The sequence below is a fragment of the Panthera leo genome, chromosome B3 (genome assembly GCF_018350215.1).
Source record: "Panthera leo isolate Ple1 chromosome B3, P.leo_Ple1_pat1.1, whole genome shotgun sequence".
Lineage (NCBI taxonomy): Eukaryota > Metazoa > Chordata > Mammalia > Carnivora > Felidae > Panthera > Panthera leo.
Window position 1 is genome coordinate 82986011 of NC_056684.1, and position 19656 is coordinate 83005666.

At 42.0% G+C, this 19656-nt stretch overlaps 1 protein-coding gene across 1 annotated transcript in view; it reads left to right on the forward strand.

Annotated features, from left to right (window-relative positions):
- The window catches only part of NPAS3 (neuronal PAS domain protein 3), an 867685-nt gene that overhangs the window by 823323 nt on the left and 24706 nt on the right, over nt 1-19656 (forward strand). Inside the window, exons 9-10 of the mRNA XM_042942953.1 lie at nt 4003-4109; nt 19175-19322. Of these exons, the coding sequence (XP_042798887.1) occupies nt 4003-4109; nt 19175-19322 (255 nt within the window). The remainder of the gene's footprint in view (nt 1-4002; nt 4110-19174; nt 19323-19656) is intronic.

Consider the following 19656-nt stretch of genomic DNA (forward strand, 5'->3'; position numbering starts at 1 on the left):
TCCCCTGCTCCAGCCACTCTCTCTTCCAGGAAAAAAAAAAAAAAGTTTTTTTTTTAAAAGGTACAAGCTAATTAGGTTCCAGGTGAGAGCCCACTTCCTGGTTTGTAGGTAGCAGACGTCTTGCTGCGTCTTCACAAAGGACCGAGAGCACTCTGGTCCCTTCCTCTTCTTAGGAGGACATTAATCCCATCATGGGGGCTCTATCCCCATGACCTCGTCTAAACCTAATTACCTCCCAAAGGCCCCACCGTCTCATACCATCACATTGGGTAAAAAGGCTTCAATATATACATTCAGTGGTAGGAGGGACACATTCAGGCCACAACACATGTAGAGGAAAAAACGAGAATTTGAGGCCCACAGAGGAAAAAGGGTGAGAATTTTTCAAAACTATTAAATAAAACATTGTAATCCTGAGGATTTTGTTTTTATAAATTAAAAAAAAAAAAAAAGACTCATCGTATAAATGATTTGGCAGTCCTTCCTTACCACTGAGCTGGGATAAAAGGACTTTTTAGCCTCTGGTTGAAAAGTTCACTTTTTCCATTAAGCGCAAAGCAAGGGACAAGGAAATGGGACAGTGCCCCCTGAGACCTTTCACCTAGAAGTCACAAGCCCATCATGAGACTGATTTGAGGAAGAGAGAATCACGGGGCCCAGGGAGAAAAGTGAAGAGGAACCCCGCATGTATCAGCCATGAGAAGGAAGCTTTAGTGATACCATCCATCTGCTGGTGCCACCGAGAGAGTTACTGAGGCCATTTTGAGAGGGTGCTTTTGTCGCACAGACTATTGTCAGGCATAAAGGCAGTGTATATTCACTGAGCCCTGCTAGTGCTTTCAGAGGGGAAATAAGAGCAGAATGGTCAAGCAGCTTGCATAATTGACCTCTCCAGGGCCTCACCAAGAGGAAGACGGACGGCACCTGCATTCAGTTCCACTGGGAAGCACTGAAGATGTGGAGACCAAGTTAGATATGCCTACCATTTCTGGTCAGGATTCGATTCAGAGGAAAGAATTCACGGGGGGAAAAAGACACCCACCTGAGCTATTAGTGTTCGCTGGGTTAGAAGATACCATGAACCCGTCACTATTATTTAATGAGTAACTCTAACTCTGTTTTTCAAGTTTTGTTGGCATTTGTTAACATTTTTATCATTGTGACTGCATATTTGGCTATGTGAGAGGTCTTCCAGAATGGCCAAAGACTATCAGGAAAGACGGTTAGCCAAAATGATCAGCTAAGGTTCGCAAGTGATAATGAAGGTAGTTAATGTTTATTGAACACTAACTCCACACTCGGCAATGTGCAAAGCTCATTGGGTACACCATCTCATTTAAGCTTCAGGGCACTTCTGGAAGATGGATGTTGCCACTATCTTCATCAACCTCAGGCAGTTTCAGTTTAGAGAGAAAGGTCAAATGGTATGCCCAATGTCACAATTTGAACCCAAAGGTGGCAGATTTAAAAAAAAAAAAAAAAAAAAAGTAGAAAGAAGGAAAAAGAAAAAAAAAAGACATTTAGCTCCTTGTGGGCCTTCCTGTATCCCTTGTCACTTTTTTTTTTTTTTTTTTTTTTTTTTTTACAGAAGTCAGGCTGAGTGGTAAGGAATCAATCAGACTAACCACTGAAGGGGACCTTTCATATCTACCCATCCATTACAGAGCACGATTATAGCCCACAAAGCTGTTTATTCTGATTAAAAACATAGAATGCTGGAGATGGGGATCCAAGCCAGGGAGGCAGATACTAAGTCCGATGACCTATGGCTTTGCTTCTTTGAAAACATACGTCGGCTCCCTTGATTTAGATTTACTACCACCACCCTCTCCAAAAAAACAGAGCCTCATCTTATTTACCTGCTCCCGGTGATTGCCCTATCCCAAAGCCCTCACTTAATTTTCATTCCTGTGATCACAGATTGATTAATTCTGCTTCATGGACCCGAGTGCCTTATGGTACCACTCCAGTAATTGAGATCATTTTCTGTGACCCACTTTAAGCTTTCTTTCTTCCCTTTAAAAAAAAAAAAAAGAAAAGAAAAAAAAACTATTTTCCACAACCCCTTATTAGCCAATACAATATAGTATTACTTCCCAACTGAAAATGATACAAGTTATTTTAAAAAGACCTGTGTTAAAGGTAATTGCTTATCTGAGGAAAAGGCCTACCCTGTATTCCAGGCACTGTGCTGTGTTCATTTCATTTCGTTCGTTCATCCCCTCCCCAACCACTTCAGTTGTTTTTACAGATAAGGAAACTGAGGCTCACAATACCAAGGGCCATTAGGATTCTAATCCTGATATAGGTCATCAGACTGGTCTGGGGCTTTCTACATGTGTATTAAGAGGTCTCTGAACACTGAGCTGGTCACATTCGCCACGGTAAAGGGCTCTGGTTCTGAAGGATTTCATTCAAATAAACAGTAAACTAGAGAATGTCTTCCCGAAAGTATGACTGGCTTTTTCTTGGGGGGGGGGGGGGGAGAGGGGGAGGGTTATTGTTTAATTAGGGAATCGATAACTAGAAACTCAAGCCCTGTGCCCTCCCTCTCTGATGCTTGTTTGGTTTCAGTGCCGATTTTTCCCTCTGCAAACCATTCTTCTCCTCTGCATTCCTTAGCGCAGCCGCAGGCAAAGCCAACATCTAATGTTTTCAGGGAGCTGGCAAATTTCAGAAACGCCAATGAGGGCCTTTTAATGACATCTTTGTTCACTCATTTGCAGAAAGGGGGTGTAAACTGTGCTTGGAAAGCAGCTAATGGTTTTAGGAAAACACCAACTACTCTGTTTTGTACCAGAAAACCATGGGGTTCTGAAAAAAACATTCTTTATATTGCCCCGCTTAGTCTCATCTTACCAAGAATTCTTGTTTGGCCAAAAATATTATTTAATGTTTAATATTAGACACTGAGAAGTTCACTCACTGGTAGCGTATTTTAATCATATTCCACATTATGCTGTTTTTGTTTTGTTCCTTCTTTCCCAGCCCTCGGGGTCAGACTGAACTCTCCACCAGTGATCTCATAGGTTTCTTAAATATGTCATTTCTAAAGCCTCACTTCCTATTTGGATACATTGTAAGCCATAAACCAGAAAAAGCACAGGGACAGTGAAGAACATACATTAAACAAAAGATAGATTCTGTTTTGGACTGACCAAAACCAGCCTGTACCCGGACAGGGAGGAGGATAATAAACATTTTGATGTCTTTGTGTAAATCAGGCAGATTCCTCCAACATGTTTTCCAATTTCTGTTCCATTTTTCTGTGCTCCCGCCCGAGGACATTGACGTCTGGACAATCAATGACACAGGCTTACACACACGTACTGTCGAGCACAAGCCTGGAAGAGCTGCTGAAATGGTTTAAAAGTTTCTGTGTGGAATCCACCACAAAGTACCAGTTAAAAGGGCCAGGAGTGAAAGCAGAGCTCCCAAATGACTAAGACTAAAAAAGATAATACCCCCAGGCATCTGTATGTCTCAGCATTTAAATTATATCCCTTGAATGCCAATTTGGACTTTGTGCCAAGAAGCAGCTGAAGCCCTTTTCATGGAAATACCCAATAGAAGACCAATCTGTTTAAATGAAAGGTGTCTCTAATCATTCCGTATAAACATAACATGTTTTTATTTTATTATGTAACCTTGAATTATCTTGGCTTCTAATAAGGATCTTGTATTGTTACTGATTCTCAATAATTTCACAGAATTATGTTGTCTAAATGTGTATTCTGATGCCAAAAAAAAAAAAAAAAAAAAAGAAAAACCTGTCTCATTATTTAAACACAGTTGCTTCATCTGGTACATTTCCTACTTTTGAAAAAGTCTGTTGTCCGTTAAAGAAATAATCTTGTCTGTGATGGGTTTTCCCTCCAAGTTCCATGTCCTCGTGGGTACCCGCAGTATAATGAAAACTGTAAGTAGATGTATTTCTAAGTCATTGAACAATTTCTGTACTTCCCCCTTTCTGAATTCCAGCCTATTTTCTTCTCTTTGCAGGATTAGCGATTATATGGATCTGACCCCTGTAGACATTGTAGGGAAGAGATGCTACCATTTCATCCATGCCGAAGACGTCGAGGGCATCAGGCACAGTCACTTGGACCGTAAGTACCTCCTGTGTGAGGGAACAGCCTGGCTGGCATCATCGCTCTCCGATGCTTGTTTGGTTTCAGTGCCGATTTTTCCCTTGGTGTCTCCCGTGTGCATTTGAGATGACTGTCAGCACACAGTGAGAAAAAGTGAGACCTACATCACTTCCACCTGTGTTGGAATTAGATTGAAAGCTGGACCTCAGGCCTAGAGAAATTGCTGGATGTTTAGGCCCTCACACAGGATTTTGTGTTCTCTTGTGCTCTCTCTCCCATAAAGCCATGGGAAAACCTTTGTCGTAAGTGCTTTCTTGACCCTTTCATTTTCTAGAGGGCAAGTTCCACTCTGAAATGTGTGGTCTCTGTTTCAAGAGATACAAGGGAGAAGACAAGTTCAAATAGACCAGAGACTTTAACAATTCCTACTTGACTAACCGCAAAACTGAGGCCCAGGGGAGCTGGGACACAGTGGCAGAGCACGTCGTGTGGATACAGCAGCTCTCAAAGGCAGTGTCTTTTCACTGTATTTCTGGAAAGAGGGTTATTCAAAGGAAAACTTACCTCCGTCTCCCAACTCCCAGGAGAGGGAAACTCATCTCAGCTGTTTGAGTCTGGTTCCCAGCTCCTGACTCACAAGCTGATATCCAAGGTACCTTTTTTGGCATTGGAAGAAAGAAGGACCCATGGTGTTCTGGCCAGGTCCAAGCAGAAACTCCCACACCGGGTCCCATGCAGCTTTTCCTCATCACATTCAGCCGGGCCGTTTACACCGTGTGTTGAGGGCCTCGGACAATCCCATGAAGCATAAGGCACTAGACTACTGAACCTCTTAGCAAGAGGCTGCCCCTTTTCCCACAAGAGGTCCTTTTTATGACCAATCAGTAGAGTCTTCCTAAAAGATGAGGGGCCAACCAGCTCATCTTCCTAGAATGTTCTAAACCCAGTTTTGAACTCTGGTTTTAAATACAGGCAAGGGCCACCAATGAAATACTACAGCGTGATGGTCAAGGTTTTATGTAGAAATGCTAGCCGGGTGGCCTTTGTAATTTACTTCCTCCCCCCGCCCCTTTCTTGCCATGGTTGAGGAGAGCTGGCTCAGGTCTGTCCTGCCCTTTGCTGTTGTTTGCTCATTTTAAACTCGCATCTTCAAAAGCATAATGGCAAGACAGTAAGCCCGCCAAAGCCTCGAAGTGTGAGCATCTTGTGCTGCCTTTTAACCGTGCATTAGCAACACTGATGTGGGACCAAGTTCAGTGTCAAATTTTGTATACATCACGTCTCTGGGAAAAGCCTGCCTGCAAGGCTGCTCTCCAGCAGATTCTACTCCCAACACTGAGTGCGTGCCTTGGTATTGCACACCAGGGATTTGGGGAACACACTTGTTGCTAAGAATGAATGGGTGTTGTGCATCGCAGAAGCAGATGGCTCTTCAATTAATTGGGGGAAAAAAATGATGCTGCTTCCTGAAAAGAAACATCAGGTTCTTTTTAGCTGGGAATTTAGAGAAAATGGAGAAAAATCAGGATCTTTGGAGGAGGCTATAGATATATTTTTGGACTGATATATGCCAGAGATCCAGACTTTAAAAATGAATATACTGTTTTTAGGACACTGTCATGCACCATGCGTGTGGGGGGTGAAGGGTGCTTTTTCATTTTGGAATCTTAATTGAGGTCTAACTTCAGAAACCTGATGCTGACAAAAAAGAACTATGTCATCCTCAGTTATTATTTGGAAAACGTCATGCTATCTCTCTGGGATTTGATTTACAGCTTGAAGAAACACAATTCCTCAGGAACAGTGAGCTAGGGCAATTCATTTCTTCCCATGAAGCAGAGGTCTCCAACAAATATGTCTGATGCCATTCTTTTCCAATCTACTTTTATCTCATTTTCAGTAACCAGAATAATTTGCAAGTGCTGAAAATAAACAACTCCACCATTCACTATTGTACCAGTCTCCTAATTTTTCTGGTATCTTGCCAACTAATAAACAGAGAAGGTATGCTTTTAAATTCTGTGATTTTTTTCATTACTTGATATTGACATACTGGCTATTGCTTTATGATTTAGCCTACTAACAATGATTGAGTTCACTCTTTCAACTCATACACACGACTTCTAATTTTAAGTTCTTTTAATAACCTCAAACACATGAAAAACAAATAAAATGAGCTGATAATTCCGCACAGTAAAATACACTTCACATATTTAGCTATCATGCTGTGGAATAACTCCACAATGTCAAGTAGCACACAATTAGTAAAACTGTAGGGGGAGGAAAAGGAGTGTTTTGATCCTGAAGAATTTTGATCCTAATCAGATTGAAATTTCAACGTTCTTGTAGTGCTTAATATCTTCAATCACACACACACACACACACACACACACACACACAAATCAAACTGATGCCAATGTCAGGTTTTGCATTCTGTGACTGAAATAAAATGCTAAAATATACAAATGCATCTCGCTTTGTACAATAAACATTAACATCATTATAAAGTAAGATTGAGTCTAAAATTGTGTGATGGAATGTCTGATGTTTACCTAATTCTCAAACCAAAGCCAGCCCAGTAACAAAATGACAGAGCATGTAATAAGTCTTGGTTGTGTAAACATTGGAAGAAAAGGCAAAATGCCAGTGCAGTATCCTGCTCGTCCAAAGCCCTAGGCTATTACTGAAGGATGCCTCAACTGTACCTTCTTGGCGGGAGAAGGTCACGGTGACAGAGAATCGGCTCAGGAATAAGATAGAATTCTAAAACAAAGGGGTGGTTAAAAAATAAACTACATTAACTATTTAGCTTTTCTTCCTAGAGCTATTGGCACAATTCCTGTTTCTGTGCATGAAAGGCAGGTTTTAGCCATCTGATATTTCTGATAGTTTGATATCTGTCTTACACTCCGGTTTACAGATAAAACTTTAAAATAAAAGACTCAATAGTCTTTGAGAACTCAGAATGCTATTTTTATCACTTATATCTTTCTCCCAGCTTAGGCATCTGTAAATCCATAGATGAACTTGTCTCTAGAATAAGAAAAGTAGAGGGGAATCTCAGCTCCATCAGGAATTGACAACTTTCATCAGTTGAACCAAGAACTCCGGACCACTCACTCTCCCACCAAGTTAACATGAGTGGCCCGATAGTTCACACTAGCTTCCAACATAAACAATCAGTAAGAATCGCATTATCCTTACCAACATGGTGGGTGAGTGAAATCCTACTGGGATTCTAAAACCAAGGGGGTTGTAGGCCCTCTTCTTTCACACTGTGACCAAAGACCCCTCTGATTTGTTTTCCTTACACCACCTTACTGGAGTCATTGAACCCAATTTCACTGATTCTCCAGGCCAAATTGACCAAATCACCATTCCACGGTTTGAATTTTAAACTACTCATATAAGCGATTATTTGAGCATCTTTGCCTATCACACTCTCCACTTCTCCATTGCTCAGGAAGTATTGGCCTGAAGATGACCAGTCAGGTCTCCCTGGAGTCCCAGATCCCGGTTAGCTAGTGCAGCCATCTACTACTCTCGCCCTGCCTTTAGCCCAAAATAGAAGGGCAAACCACAAATGCTAAACCGAACAGAGAAACATATTTTGCATCTCTCTTTCGTCCCTTTTAGTCCAGCCTTCTGTCTATAGAAGTTGCTGAATTTGTCTTGAGATACCCCTAGGGTCCTTTCCAGGTCAAATCAGCAATGTTTCTAAAACCTGGAAAGAGTGGCAGAGAGAAACTTCCCTTTACAATGTCGTGCTCCACTAGCAAGGCTCAGGGCTCTGCAGCCGTGGGACTTTAGAGAAAAGGAGCCAGAAAGTATAGAACTGGTAGCAGTTTTCCCTTCCTAGAACCTTAACCAGGATGAAGAAACTCTGTAAGAGTTATTTCACAAAGAAAGAAGGACTTCTGCCTTGTCTACAAGATCTCGTAGAATTACAAAAGGATGGGCTGCCCAATATATTTGGAGGATGTTAAAAAAGAAAAAAAAATACAGTAGCCTAAGCATTTATTTCTCAATTACAAAATTTTATCCTTCTTAACAAAAGTAATACACAGCTACCTGGCATAATGCAATGCATGCTGTTTTGCATCAATAACCCCTACGCTTCCCTCCTGAAGGCGTCTCATCGCCAAATGCAAGCCGACTGCTTAATGCAGGACTAATTAGTATATCCCCTTCCAGTCTGCAGGCCCTCCATTGTAATTCCTTCCCAGCTCATTTTTTTCCACAACCGAGCATCAATCAAAGTAAGTGCCCTGCCTGCCTCGGAAACACAAGATGTCCTCCATGCATTTGTCATCTGCCACGCAAACAAAGGGGGAATTTAATTGTTGATTTGGGTATGCAGCCATTGCACACAGTAAAGGAAGCTGCAATGAAGGGAGAAAGGAAGGCACAAAGTTTGGTGGGTGGGCCGAGTGCAAATAGCACAGGGGACTTTTTTTTTCTATCTTTCGATCTTAGCCTTTTTCGGGGCTGGGCCTTCAGGGATTTAGCTGCAACCTGATCATTGGTTGGACTTTTTCCCAAAGCAAATGAGTTTTTCCTCTTCTTCCGTATGAATATGGAAATGCCCATGAAAAGAAATATATGTAATAGCTACCGTGTCAGACTTTTTTCAGAAGCCAAGTCAGCCCACGTCGTGTGCCTGTCCATTAACCAAAAAAGATGCTCACATGGAGAAGAAATAAAGTCAGGTTTTTATGTAGAAGTGAATTGCCAGTATTATTTTATGTCTTTTTATTTTTTTTCTTTTTGAGGAAGTATGGATTTTGGCTTTTCCAGTCTAAAGGCAGGAAGAGAACAGAGATCAGCAAGGGCCTAACTATCAGCTGAGTGTCCTTGGTCCCTGCGTTTATAGAAATACAGAATTTCAGGCCTACCCCCAGCTAACTGAATCCTCATCTGCAGTGAGCAAGATCCCCAGTGGACTCCCATTCAGGTTAACGTTTGAGAAGGATGGACTATACTAGCATTTAGAAGGCATTCTTGTCTTACATGAAGTAAATACAAATTGACTAACAATCTTAATGGCTTCATTTTCCTCTTCAGTTGGCTGAATCTTGTGAATAACAGTAAAATAGAAGTAGGGAATTGGCTACCGAGGGTATCTCGGTCAGTGCTCAAATGAAACAAGTATGTGATTACTTGATAAAGAGAAGGACTTCTTTACAAAGATGTCAGGTATTAGCCTTCTCCACTGATATTCAAGAGAGTATAAATGGAAGTAATCGTCAACATGTAAGCAAAAGGAGGTCTTCAGTTTTTTCCCCAGGTTAACATTTTTCCCATGTGCTTGTTGCACATGTGAATACAAAAATTTTCCCTGTTCAAGTTCATCTAAAATCTCTGAGTACTTACTGTATAGCTTTGTGGTATTGCAGTAAGGTTTCAAAAATAACTAAGATGTGGTCTCTACCTTCAGGGAGCTTACATACTAGTAGGGACCATAGCATGAAAACAACCAATTTTGGAAAGGTGGCGTAAAATGAGGACTATTGAGATGTATATTTTTTTATCTTATTTTAATGTTTGTTTATTTTTGAGAGAGAGAGAAAGAGGGAGAGACAGAGCATGAGTGGGGGAGGGGCAGAGAGAGGGGAAGACACAGAATCTGAAGCAGGCTCCAGGCACTGAGCTGTCAACACAGAGCCTGACACATGGCTTGAACCCACGAACCGTGAGATCATGACAGTCGAAGTCGAAGTTGGACACTCAACCGACTGAGCCACCAAGGCACTCCTATTGAGAAGTATAAACAAAACACTGAAACCCCAGAGATGGGGGGCAGGAAGGGAGGACGAGAAGTTCCAGAGGTAGCATATCTTCCCTGGAACTTCAAAGAAGATGGCAAGAAGCCAAGGTGGCAGATGGGCAGAGGTGTAGGGTCGGGGACATTCCAGAGCATAGAAAAGGACACAGAATGGGGTGCCTGGGTGGCTCAGTCAGTTAGGCAGCCAACTTCAGCTCAGGTCATGATCTCATAGTTCATGGGATCGAGCCCCGCATCAGGCTCTGTGGTGACAGCTTGGAGCCTGGAGCCTGCTTCGGCATCTGTGACTCCCCTTCTCTCTCCGTCCCCTTCCCAGCTCATACTCTGTCTCTGTCTCTCAAAAAATAAATAAACGTTAAAAAAGAAAGAAAGAAAAGGACACAGAATGATACCACACACGATCTTTCCTCTCTGCCCAGGAAGTAAGCCAGAACTTCAATTGGACTCATCTATTCTAATGAAATCCTAACATGGATCCTTGGGCTTTTCCTTATTACTATTTCAATTAGTAGCTTTTATTATCATAAAAGGAAACATGTGATATTTGAGAGAAAATGACCCATTGCTCTTATAAAACACATTCAGAAAAAAAAACAAACAAACTTCTAAAACATCCATTTTAACCTAAATCAACCTAAATAAGATGAATTCCATTACTTCTTGTACTTTATACAAAATGAAGAACAAGATGCCATTATAAGTTTTAATTATTTTAAATTTTTTAATGTTTGTTTTTTGAGAGAGAGGGGGGTGTGGGTACACAAGAGGTGGGGGGGGGGGAGAGAGAGAGAGAGAGAGAGAGAGAGAGAGAATGTGAAACGGGCTCAAGGACTATGAGATCATAACCTGAGGCAAAGTTGGATGCTTAACCAACTGAGCCACCCAAGCACCACCCAGGTGCCCCCTCCCCCCCCACCCCCCATTATATGTGTTATAACTACTTTCCTTAAAATGTTGATTTAATGATACCTTGACTATCTCAGAAAACCTCAAACTTTTCCTTGTTGAACACAAATGAGTGACATAAGGATTTAATTTGTGTAAGTGTTTAGCATACAATGGTTTTTACATTGGGGCACCTGGGTGGCTCACTCGGTTGAGCGCCAGACTTCAGCTCAGGTCATGATCTCACAGTTTGTGGGTTCGAGCCCCACGTCGGGCTCTGTGCTGACAGCTCAGAGCCTGGAGCCTGCTTCGGATTCTGTGTCTCCCTCTCTCTCTGCCCCTCCCCTGCTTGCGCTCTGTCTCTCTCTTTCTCTCAAAAATAAACATTACAATGGTTTTTACATTAATTTAGTGTTAACTAAGGATCAGGTCATTTGAACCTCTTTATGAACTCCACATCCCCTCTGGCTTCCTAGAATTTTTGGTGGGGCACATCAACTAGAATGTATCCGGTTACAAGTAACAGAAAACCCAGGCAAAAATGAGTTCAGCTTTCTCTGTAATCGTCTCAAGTTTCTCTTCATGACCCAAAGACAGCTGTGGCACTGCCCATCACCAGTTCCCCACAAGACAATGTCCAAAGTCAGGAAAGGGTCAGTCACTATTTTGTGTTCATTCTTGAAAGAAAATACTCTTAGAGGCCCTCCAGGAGAGAGGAGCCCCCTTATGTCTCATTGTCCAGCATTTCATCAAATGCCCATGCCAGAGTCACCCACCAGATGGAATTGCCATGACTGGTTTAAACAATCAAAGTTCGTCCCCACTGGGACTTGGGAGACAAGTGGTAGAAAAGCCATTCAATACGCAACATGATGACTGCTGCAGGAGCTAGAGGAAAGTTGTCAGGAGTAAATCTTACGAGTTCAAAAGGAGCACATTGCTTTCCTTTCTCCCTCTTTCTCTTCTTATTTACCTATATGAGAAGATGAATGTTAGCTGATCCTGTTGAAATCATTGTTTCATAATCTATGTAAATCAAACCATCATGCTGTGTGTTTAAACTCACACAGGGATGTACGTCCATTATTTCTAAATAACACTGGGAAAAAAAAAAAAAAGAATAGCTGTCCAGTGGACAGTCAACGATGCCTGCTACAGGGGAGCATCTGTAACGTTTTCACAACCAAGTATCTCGGTTTCTGAAAATCTACACCACAGGTGAACAAATGAAACTTGTCTGGGCTCCTTTAAATACTCCTGTTTTTACCAAACATTGGTTTCTGTGTACCTATGCCTCACTACTCATCTATCTCTTGTTCAAGATGTTTAGTGCGCTTCGTAAAACAACCCCATCCAGAAACACAGGGTCCACAAGAGACATAAAATAAATCTAAGATCCAACCTCATCCTTTTACCTTTTTTTAGTTCTGCCTACATTCCAGCTTAACCTTGCCAATACTTCATTTTTAAAGGGAGGTAAAAGATTCACCCAGACCAGGTCAGACCCACATACCACTTGCCCTAAGAGTGACCACGGTTTTAAGTTTCTTAGTGAAAATGCAAAGTATCTGTCTCCCATAGAAAGGCACATTGAGGTAAGTCCTTTTTTCAGAATAAAGAAAACTTTCCCATTAATTCCCAACAAGAGAGAGACCTCCCTGTGGGTCTCACTGTATTCCAAACCTAAACCAATCACTGGTAAGGAAATGGAATTACCGTGACTGAGGCTAAAAGGGGGACAGGGCCAGCACCTAATTTTGCTTACTTTGAGATCCCCCAGTGCCTCGCACAGAGTAGGCACTCAAAGGAGTATTGAGTGAGTGAATAAATCCACCATTTCCTTCATTTCCTAGCTGTAAATTTTTCTTATTTCCATGCTCAAGAGTTCACTGTTTCCCTTTATATAGCAAATCCCCACCAAAAAAAAATTTTAAGTATAAGGGCTAAGAAATACCGTCCCTGACTATTTTAGGTCAAGAAGGGCAGGAATGAGTGGTACAGAAACTCTGGCTGAACTGAAAGCAAGCTTGAAAAAAAATCTGAGATCTCAAATGTCACTCATGCCAACCATCACTTTGATTTTTCCTGTCCTAGAACACGATACCATCAGTGTTTAAAAGGCTTGGTCTCCAATTCAGTACATTATCATGAAGAAAAAGGAGACTTTATTTTTTAAACTTAACAAATTGACACGTCCTAAATCAATGAAAAGTTTTCTCTGCATGATTCAATATTAACAGTTAATAAAAATCTATCAATTGGCAGTGGTATAGGAAAAAACCTCTTCTGAGGTTATAAATCACACAGATAGCAACTCAAGCAGGGCCTGTCATTAGTGTATTAGGGGGAAAATCCATAGATGATGCATCGTCATTCACGGAACATCCACAGGTCTTCTGTCCTCAAGCTCGTAACTCACGTTAAGTACCAAATATCATTAAACTTTACCAAATATTGCTCAGCACAGAGATTCACAACACACACACACACACACACACACACACACACACACTGAAAACCAATTTGTGGATGCCTGCTATTTAAGACATCTAACTCACTAATTGCAAAATCTATAGGAAAGTCTGCACAGCATCAAAGCCTTGGTTGATCCTATGAGCAGTTCCAAATGAAAAACGGTCTGTGTTGCAAGTAAATAAAGCGCTTCATGCACAGTTTCTGCCTCTAATGCTATTTCTCCTGTGGGTTTTGAAAATGACCTTCCTGTAAGCATCAAGGACTATAACTTTTAGATAAAGAAACTTGTTCCTGTTTTAAGTCTATGTCAGGTTCATCCCCCTATAGCCCACAGTTTTCAAAAGCAGAGGAAAAAGTAATCCAGAATTTAAAAAAAAAAAAAAAAAGTCCTGTTTCCAGAATGAAGTTCCCTGTCAGCCTGCCTTGGGCCTTAGGTGGAGAAGCAGAGATTAAAGAGTCAGTATTCTTTTTCATGTTTCATCTGCCAGTTTTGTGAATGTAGAAAGAAAACCAGTGGCTACAGCTAAGCACCCAACTGTGGGTGTTAAGTCGAAAGTGTGATTCTAGTGCACACACCCCCTTACTTGCACACCGTCCATATTAGTGAATTCAGAAATAACACTGGAGTTCCTGAGAGAAGGCACCCCTTCTCCATTCTCTGCAGCCACTGATGAAGGTACCTCCAGGAGGGGTGAATGGCGCCGCAGATGCGTCCTCATATCGCCATGACGATAATGAAGCTCTTTGTTCAGCTGTGTGAATGTGAAGTGTGCAATCTCCGATGATCTCACCATTTCCTATTTATTCTATACTTACCTGAATACGCCAAGTATTGCAGCTTTTTAATGCATATGCAAACCCCTAAAATGTCCTTTTGTGAGACACTTCGCTAAAAGACCGCTTTTGATATGTGTTCATCTCCTCTTCAAACCGAATTAGACTGCTTCCTTCTTTTTAAGACACAAGTAACTCACTATTTAGAATCTTTGGCTTTGATTTGGTAGAACAGCCCAACAGGAAGGGACCATGTTCTCTTTTTTTCTCCATATTTCTGAAGGCAAACTTGTACTGATTTGTTTTGATTTACTAACAGAATTATGTTCCTGCCACAGACACAGGCTTCCTTTATGTCCTTTCAATCATCAGTCTATTTCTGTGGACAAAGTTTTCCCAAGGAAAACTGAAATCCCTCTGTTTGGTGACTGTGTGCTGAGCCATGGATGTGCGCTTCAGCAAGAGTCCGTCAGGTTTAGCGGGGAGAGGAGTTTTCCTCCACAAGCGCAACCATTTCTTGCACGCCTGCCACGAAGCTCAAACCAAGAGACCAGGTGACATTTTTGAACAATATTCAATAAAACTGAGCATCCAGCCTTTGGGGGAGGGGAAGGGGGAAGCGTGTGTTTGACACAACAGGTCACGTGTCCTAAAATGGAAGTTCTCTGCAGTTTTCTTTTGATTAAACTGTATTTGCCACTCCCTTCACCGTTAGGGGTGGGTGATATTTGGACACTAATAGCCGAAAATTGCCAACCAAGCAGGATTGCAGCAGTTCAACCAGGAGGAGCCAAGTCTCTTTTGTTACAGTCTTGTCACAAATGTGGGTCTCACCTCTGTCCTCTGAAGAGCACAGTCTATAACTCACAGGCACCTTTGGCCTGGAAGGTGGGGGGGTGCGGATGACCGCTTCTTGGTTCTCCTCAGAGCAACAGCTACTGAGAATGATTGGTTCTGCCCTAGACTTCAGAGTAAAAGAAACAAGTTCTCGCGTGGTAGCAGAGGCGCTCCAAATTATGCCTGGGAACATTCGAGATTGCAAGCGAACCTGGGAAAAACTGCACCCATCCTCCCCGCATCTTCATGATTACCTTTTAAGAGCTCAGAAAAGGCCATTGAGATGTTTTGAGATCCTTAAAGAAAAACCGGTTCCTCTGGTACAACTTTAAAGACATAATTCTAGAGATGTTGTAAGTGAATCGCATCTAGAGATGTGATCAGTGAATCCAGTGAGCGACACACAGGCTGCTCTAGCAAAAGTTTTGGATGTCAAAAAGCAAACTTTGGGATAAATCAAAGGGCAGATGCCAGGTTATGTGTTAAAAGTACTCAGACCATATCATGGTATAAAATGAAAACTATGATCCACGTAAATAAATTTTCTTTCTCTCTGTGCTTCTTCTCTTTATAGTTTGAGCACAGTGTTATGAATTTACTCCTCAGGTCTTTGGTCTGTTGAGCGTGTATCTCTTTTCAAGGGACAGTTAGCTCTTTTTTTAAGGACTTCCATATCAAGTAACTTACATCATGCGCTCTTTGGATTTTCCCCACAAAAGGGATTTCAGGAAATAACCTGACACAAACATTCTCTCATTTTTCTCAGTTATCTAAAGCTAAAACTCACAAATAAAAACAGCCCTTAGATTAAAGAGAAGTGAAAAAGTTTTTGTGTTTTTCAAGTTGTCTAATGTATTACAAACTAAAAATCTCTTTCAAACTGGCACCAAGGTGGCTTTTCTTCTTGAGCTGATTAGGACCACATGAGCTCAGAAAAAGCTGTCAGATCCTGCCTCTGGCGCAGCTGGAATGATCCAACTGATTTGCCAGTAAGATTTTTTTTTTTTTTAAAGAAAGAAGCTTCATCCCAAAGTCATAAATTTATATTCTGGAGCCCCAAGCAAAAATTACTCCTTGTTCATTTTTTTTAACAATTAAATTTTTTTAACATTTATTTATTTTTGAGACAGAGAGAGACAGAGCATGAACGGGGGAGGGTCAGAGAGAGGGAGACACAGAATCTGAAACAGGCTCCAGGCTCTGAGCTGTCAGCACAGAGCCCGACGCGGGGCTCGAACTCACGGAGTGCGAGATCATGACCTGAGCGGAAGTCGGCCGCTTAACCGACTGAGCCACCCAGGCGCCCCTCCTTGTTCATTTTAAAGGAAGCAAAATTCCATCGATATTTCTTTTTATGGGACCTCCTGGACAACAAAAACAACTAGGGCAATATTTTGGTCAACATTTCCTGCTATAGTGGAAGCTAACTCAGTGCCCTATCGCTCACTATCTAGCTTCCCACTGACACACAGAGGTCTCATTCAGAAAACACTCATCTTCAGGAAACAGTCATAATCTGTGTCCAGGCCAGAATGGACCTTTACCTCTCAGGACTGGTTTTGTCAGGCTGGCCCAGGGCAAGTGAACGGATTAGGTCAAACTTTTTTTCTTCAGTCGACCACGAGGGGCTCCTGGACCTGCTTTGGGGTGTTCACCACAGCAAATGAAGGCACTCACGGAGCTGCCTGACTTCCCAAGGAGCCTGAGGGGGCACCCACCCTTCCCCGTCAGTCCTTCCACAACCACTTCCGCACATGAAGACCTACCAAGCCTGCCTCTCTGAGTTCGATCTCCTCTCTTTGCTAGACAGCCCTTGGCCTGGGTGATGAAGAAGGCTGCATTAATGGATTCATAGGCCCTAGTATATTTGTGTTTATTCTCAGGAAACAGATGCACTTTAATCAGACCCAGCGTCCTATTGCCTTCGCTCCAAAAGACGACACCCTCTCATCAGTCTTTCAGCCCCCTTCACGGCATGTACGTGGAGCCCACCAAGGAGGCAGATGTTTTGCTGGCTGTGCATTTCAGAACTGAGATTTCGTTTCTTTGTTTGTTTTTAAGTAAGAGAAGGTATTATAAGGAATGGCGGTGGGGGTAATCTTTATGTGGATCCTGCCCATTCTCATTTAACTTTACAATTCCTTTCTCACTCTGCCCCCCTTTCTGTGCACTGTAGTCTGGTTCTGGGGATAATTTTTTAATTTTGCCTATGTAGGGTCACATTCCAGACCGCAATCCCCAGACGGGCTGGGCTTCTCCGGCCTACCACCTCAGTGTTTTCTTCATGGGATTCTAAAAAGGGGCTCCTTAGTCTCTTTCCCTTGTCAACAATCCTAGAACCCTTTGAAATTCTTCCTTTCTCCAGATACACAGCAGATAGAATTATGCACCAACCGCTGACTGGGGTGCTAGAAGTTTTTCTCCGTGAAAATAGTGGGCAGAATTTCATAACCCGTCATTCCTCTATTAATAGTTAACCAGGTTGAGAGGATTTGAATAAAAGCACATCTTGTTGCATGCAACAATGGTTTGACAGAAGAGCTGTATGGCAGAGTTAGTATTTCACTGCTTTCAGCTTCACCACGCAGTTTTGTAGCCTGGGAAGCCATGCATGCAGAATGGCAGAACTTACAATTGCCGACACGAGGAGAGTACAATGCTACCTGTGGAGCCCCGCCACCAAGAGAAGGTGTGACAGTTCCGGGCCTTAAAAATACCCTCAACTGTTGAATAGTTTCAGAATAGTGCTTGCCACTTTTTGAAACACACATCAAAGCAAACCTTTTTTCAAGCACCTGTTAAGACGTAATTATTAAATTTTACAACCACCCGTTCAATGCACTGTGAGAAAAGGGGAGACTGGGAGAAAAACATCGAAGTGTACATGTTTATGGATAGAATACGGGGAGGTTGATTTTTGATCACTTTTGGAGCCAGGAGGAATGGCTTAGACACGACGGGATGAGCTTCAACAGCCTTAAGACACAGCTCTTTTCCAAAGTGACTTCCCTTTACCCACCCAACCCCCCCCCCAAAAAAAAATCAAAATGTACTTCATGAAACTATTGTATATGAAGCACTTATTAGCCGTAATTAAATGGACAATATGAATTTACTACGTCTTTAGGACTCTGGCTTGTTCTGGTTTAGAGCAAGATGATTAATGCAAATACATATTACTTGAGATAACCATTTAGCAGCTAATTTAGCCAAATTTATTACAGCAGTTAGAGGTTTTTCATTTTAGCAGACGGAGACAAGGACATGCCAAAAAGTGGGCAACGTGGACGAGTGCACACTGCCCTCTAGTGGCCAACCAGCTGGCGCGCTTTTTCGGGGGTGTGGAGTTGCTGAGATTCCTAGCCAAGTAATAACAGCAGGTTTTGCACGTTTCCGGCATCCTTTTAAACCATTCCTTTCCATAGCACTTTATTTCTGGGGATGATTTACTGCACTTTCCCCTTTTACTAGCTCAGGAGTACCCAGATACAAATCAAGTCAATTTCAACTTGGCAAGATTTTGGTTAAAGTATCATTTTTAACATCTGCATTTTAAAGCTCTCCTTCAGTGGGTATTTAATGGCACCGTTTCACATTACTGATTGTTTTTACTTGTTCCTTCATTTGGGGCCATATTTCAGAGCCTGTGTGGAGCTGTCACTCTGTTTGGCTCTAGCCAAGTCAATTCTGTGCCTCCCTTAGGCTAGTGCTTCTCTCTGACTTGGTAGGGGAATTTATTTCGTCCCAACATTCAGGAAAGTCCCACCAGAATTTCCCCTGACTGACCAATGTAAATTTTGTTCATACATGGACTATAAATTCTGCTAGACAAGATCAAAAGGAACAGATGTGTGAGGACACTGGTTGATATTGCTTGCACTGAGGTGAAATGATCAAAGACAGGGGTGAAGCATCTTCGGAACCATTCAAATATCTGGAATCTCAAAGAGATCTACCTCGCAGCTATGAATAAATCACATACAAATTTTCCTTTGTTAGTGTCTGACGTCAAACCCATTGACAATATCCACACCACATTAGGTATTCTGTGAGCCAACAAGATTTGTAGTCCCTTTATTCTTTCCTTCACACCATGGCTGCCCAAAATGGAATAAAGTCTTGCTACAAATGCTAGTAACCCTCGCTCCACTGAATTGTTGATTTTATTTGTCCTACTAATGGCATTATACATTAAGCATACAGAAGGGCACCCCTGGATTAGTGCGGGACCTCCCCTTTCTGAGCTGGCGGTTTTACCGAGATGATTATCATTTGGTCCCAGTCCTAATACACAATGCCTTCCATTTGTTTTGTTTTCTTCCCCCAGTGCTGAATAAGGGCCAGTGTGTGACGAAGTACTATCGTTGGATGCAGAAGAATGGAGGATATATTTGGATACAGTCTAGTGCCACCATAGCTATTAATGCCAAGAACGCAAATGAGAAGAATATCATCTGGGTGAATTATCTTCTTAGGTATATTTTCTAATTCTTTTTCATTTCTGTGTCAGTTATAAAATATGCAGCCCGTGGTTAATAGCTGACATGTTTTATTATCTTTTGGCAGTATCTGGTGTGGAATTATGTGGAAATTCTGCTTTTTCTTTCCACAAGATTCAAAGACATATGCAAAGATCAGAGCTATGTTGGAGGGGACTTCCGGGGCAGAGTCACAAAATTATCAGTAATTCTTGGTCTGTCAACATTTGGGCAGCTCTACAGACATTGCTTTGGTTTCCCCACAAATGTTCAGGCTAGAAGAAAAAACAAATGCAGACTTTTGCCTACAGATGAAGCATTCAAGAAAGCA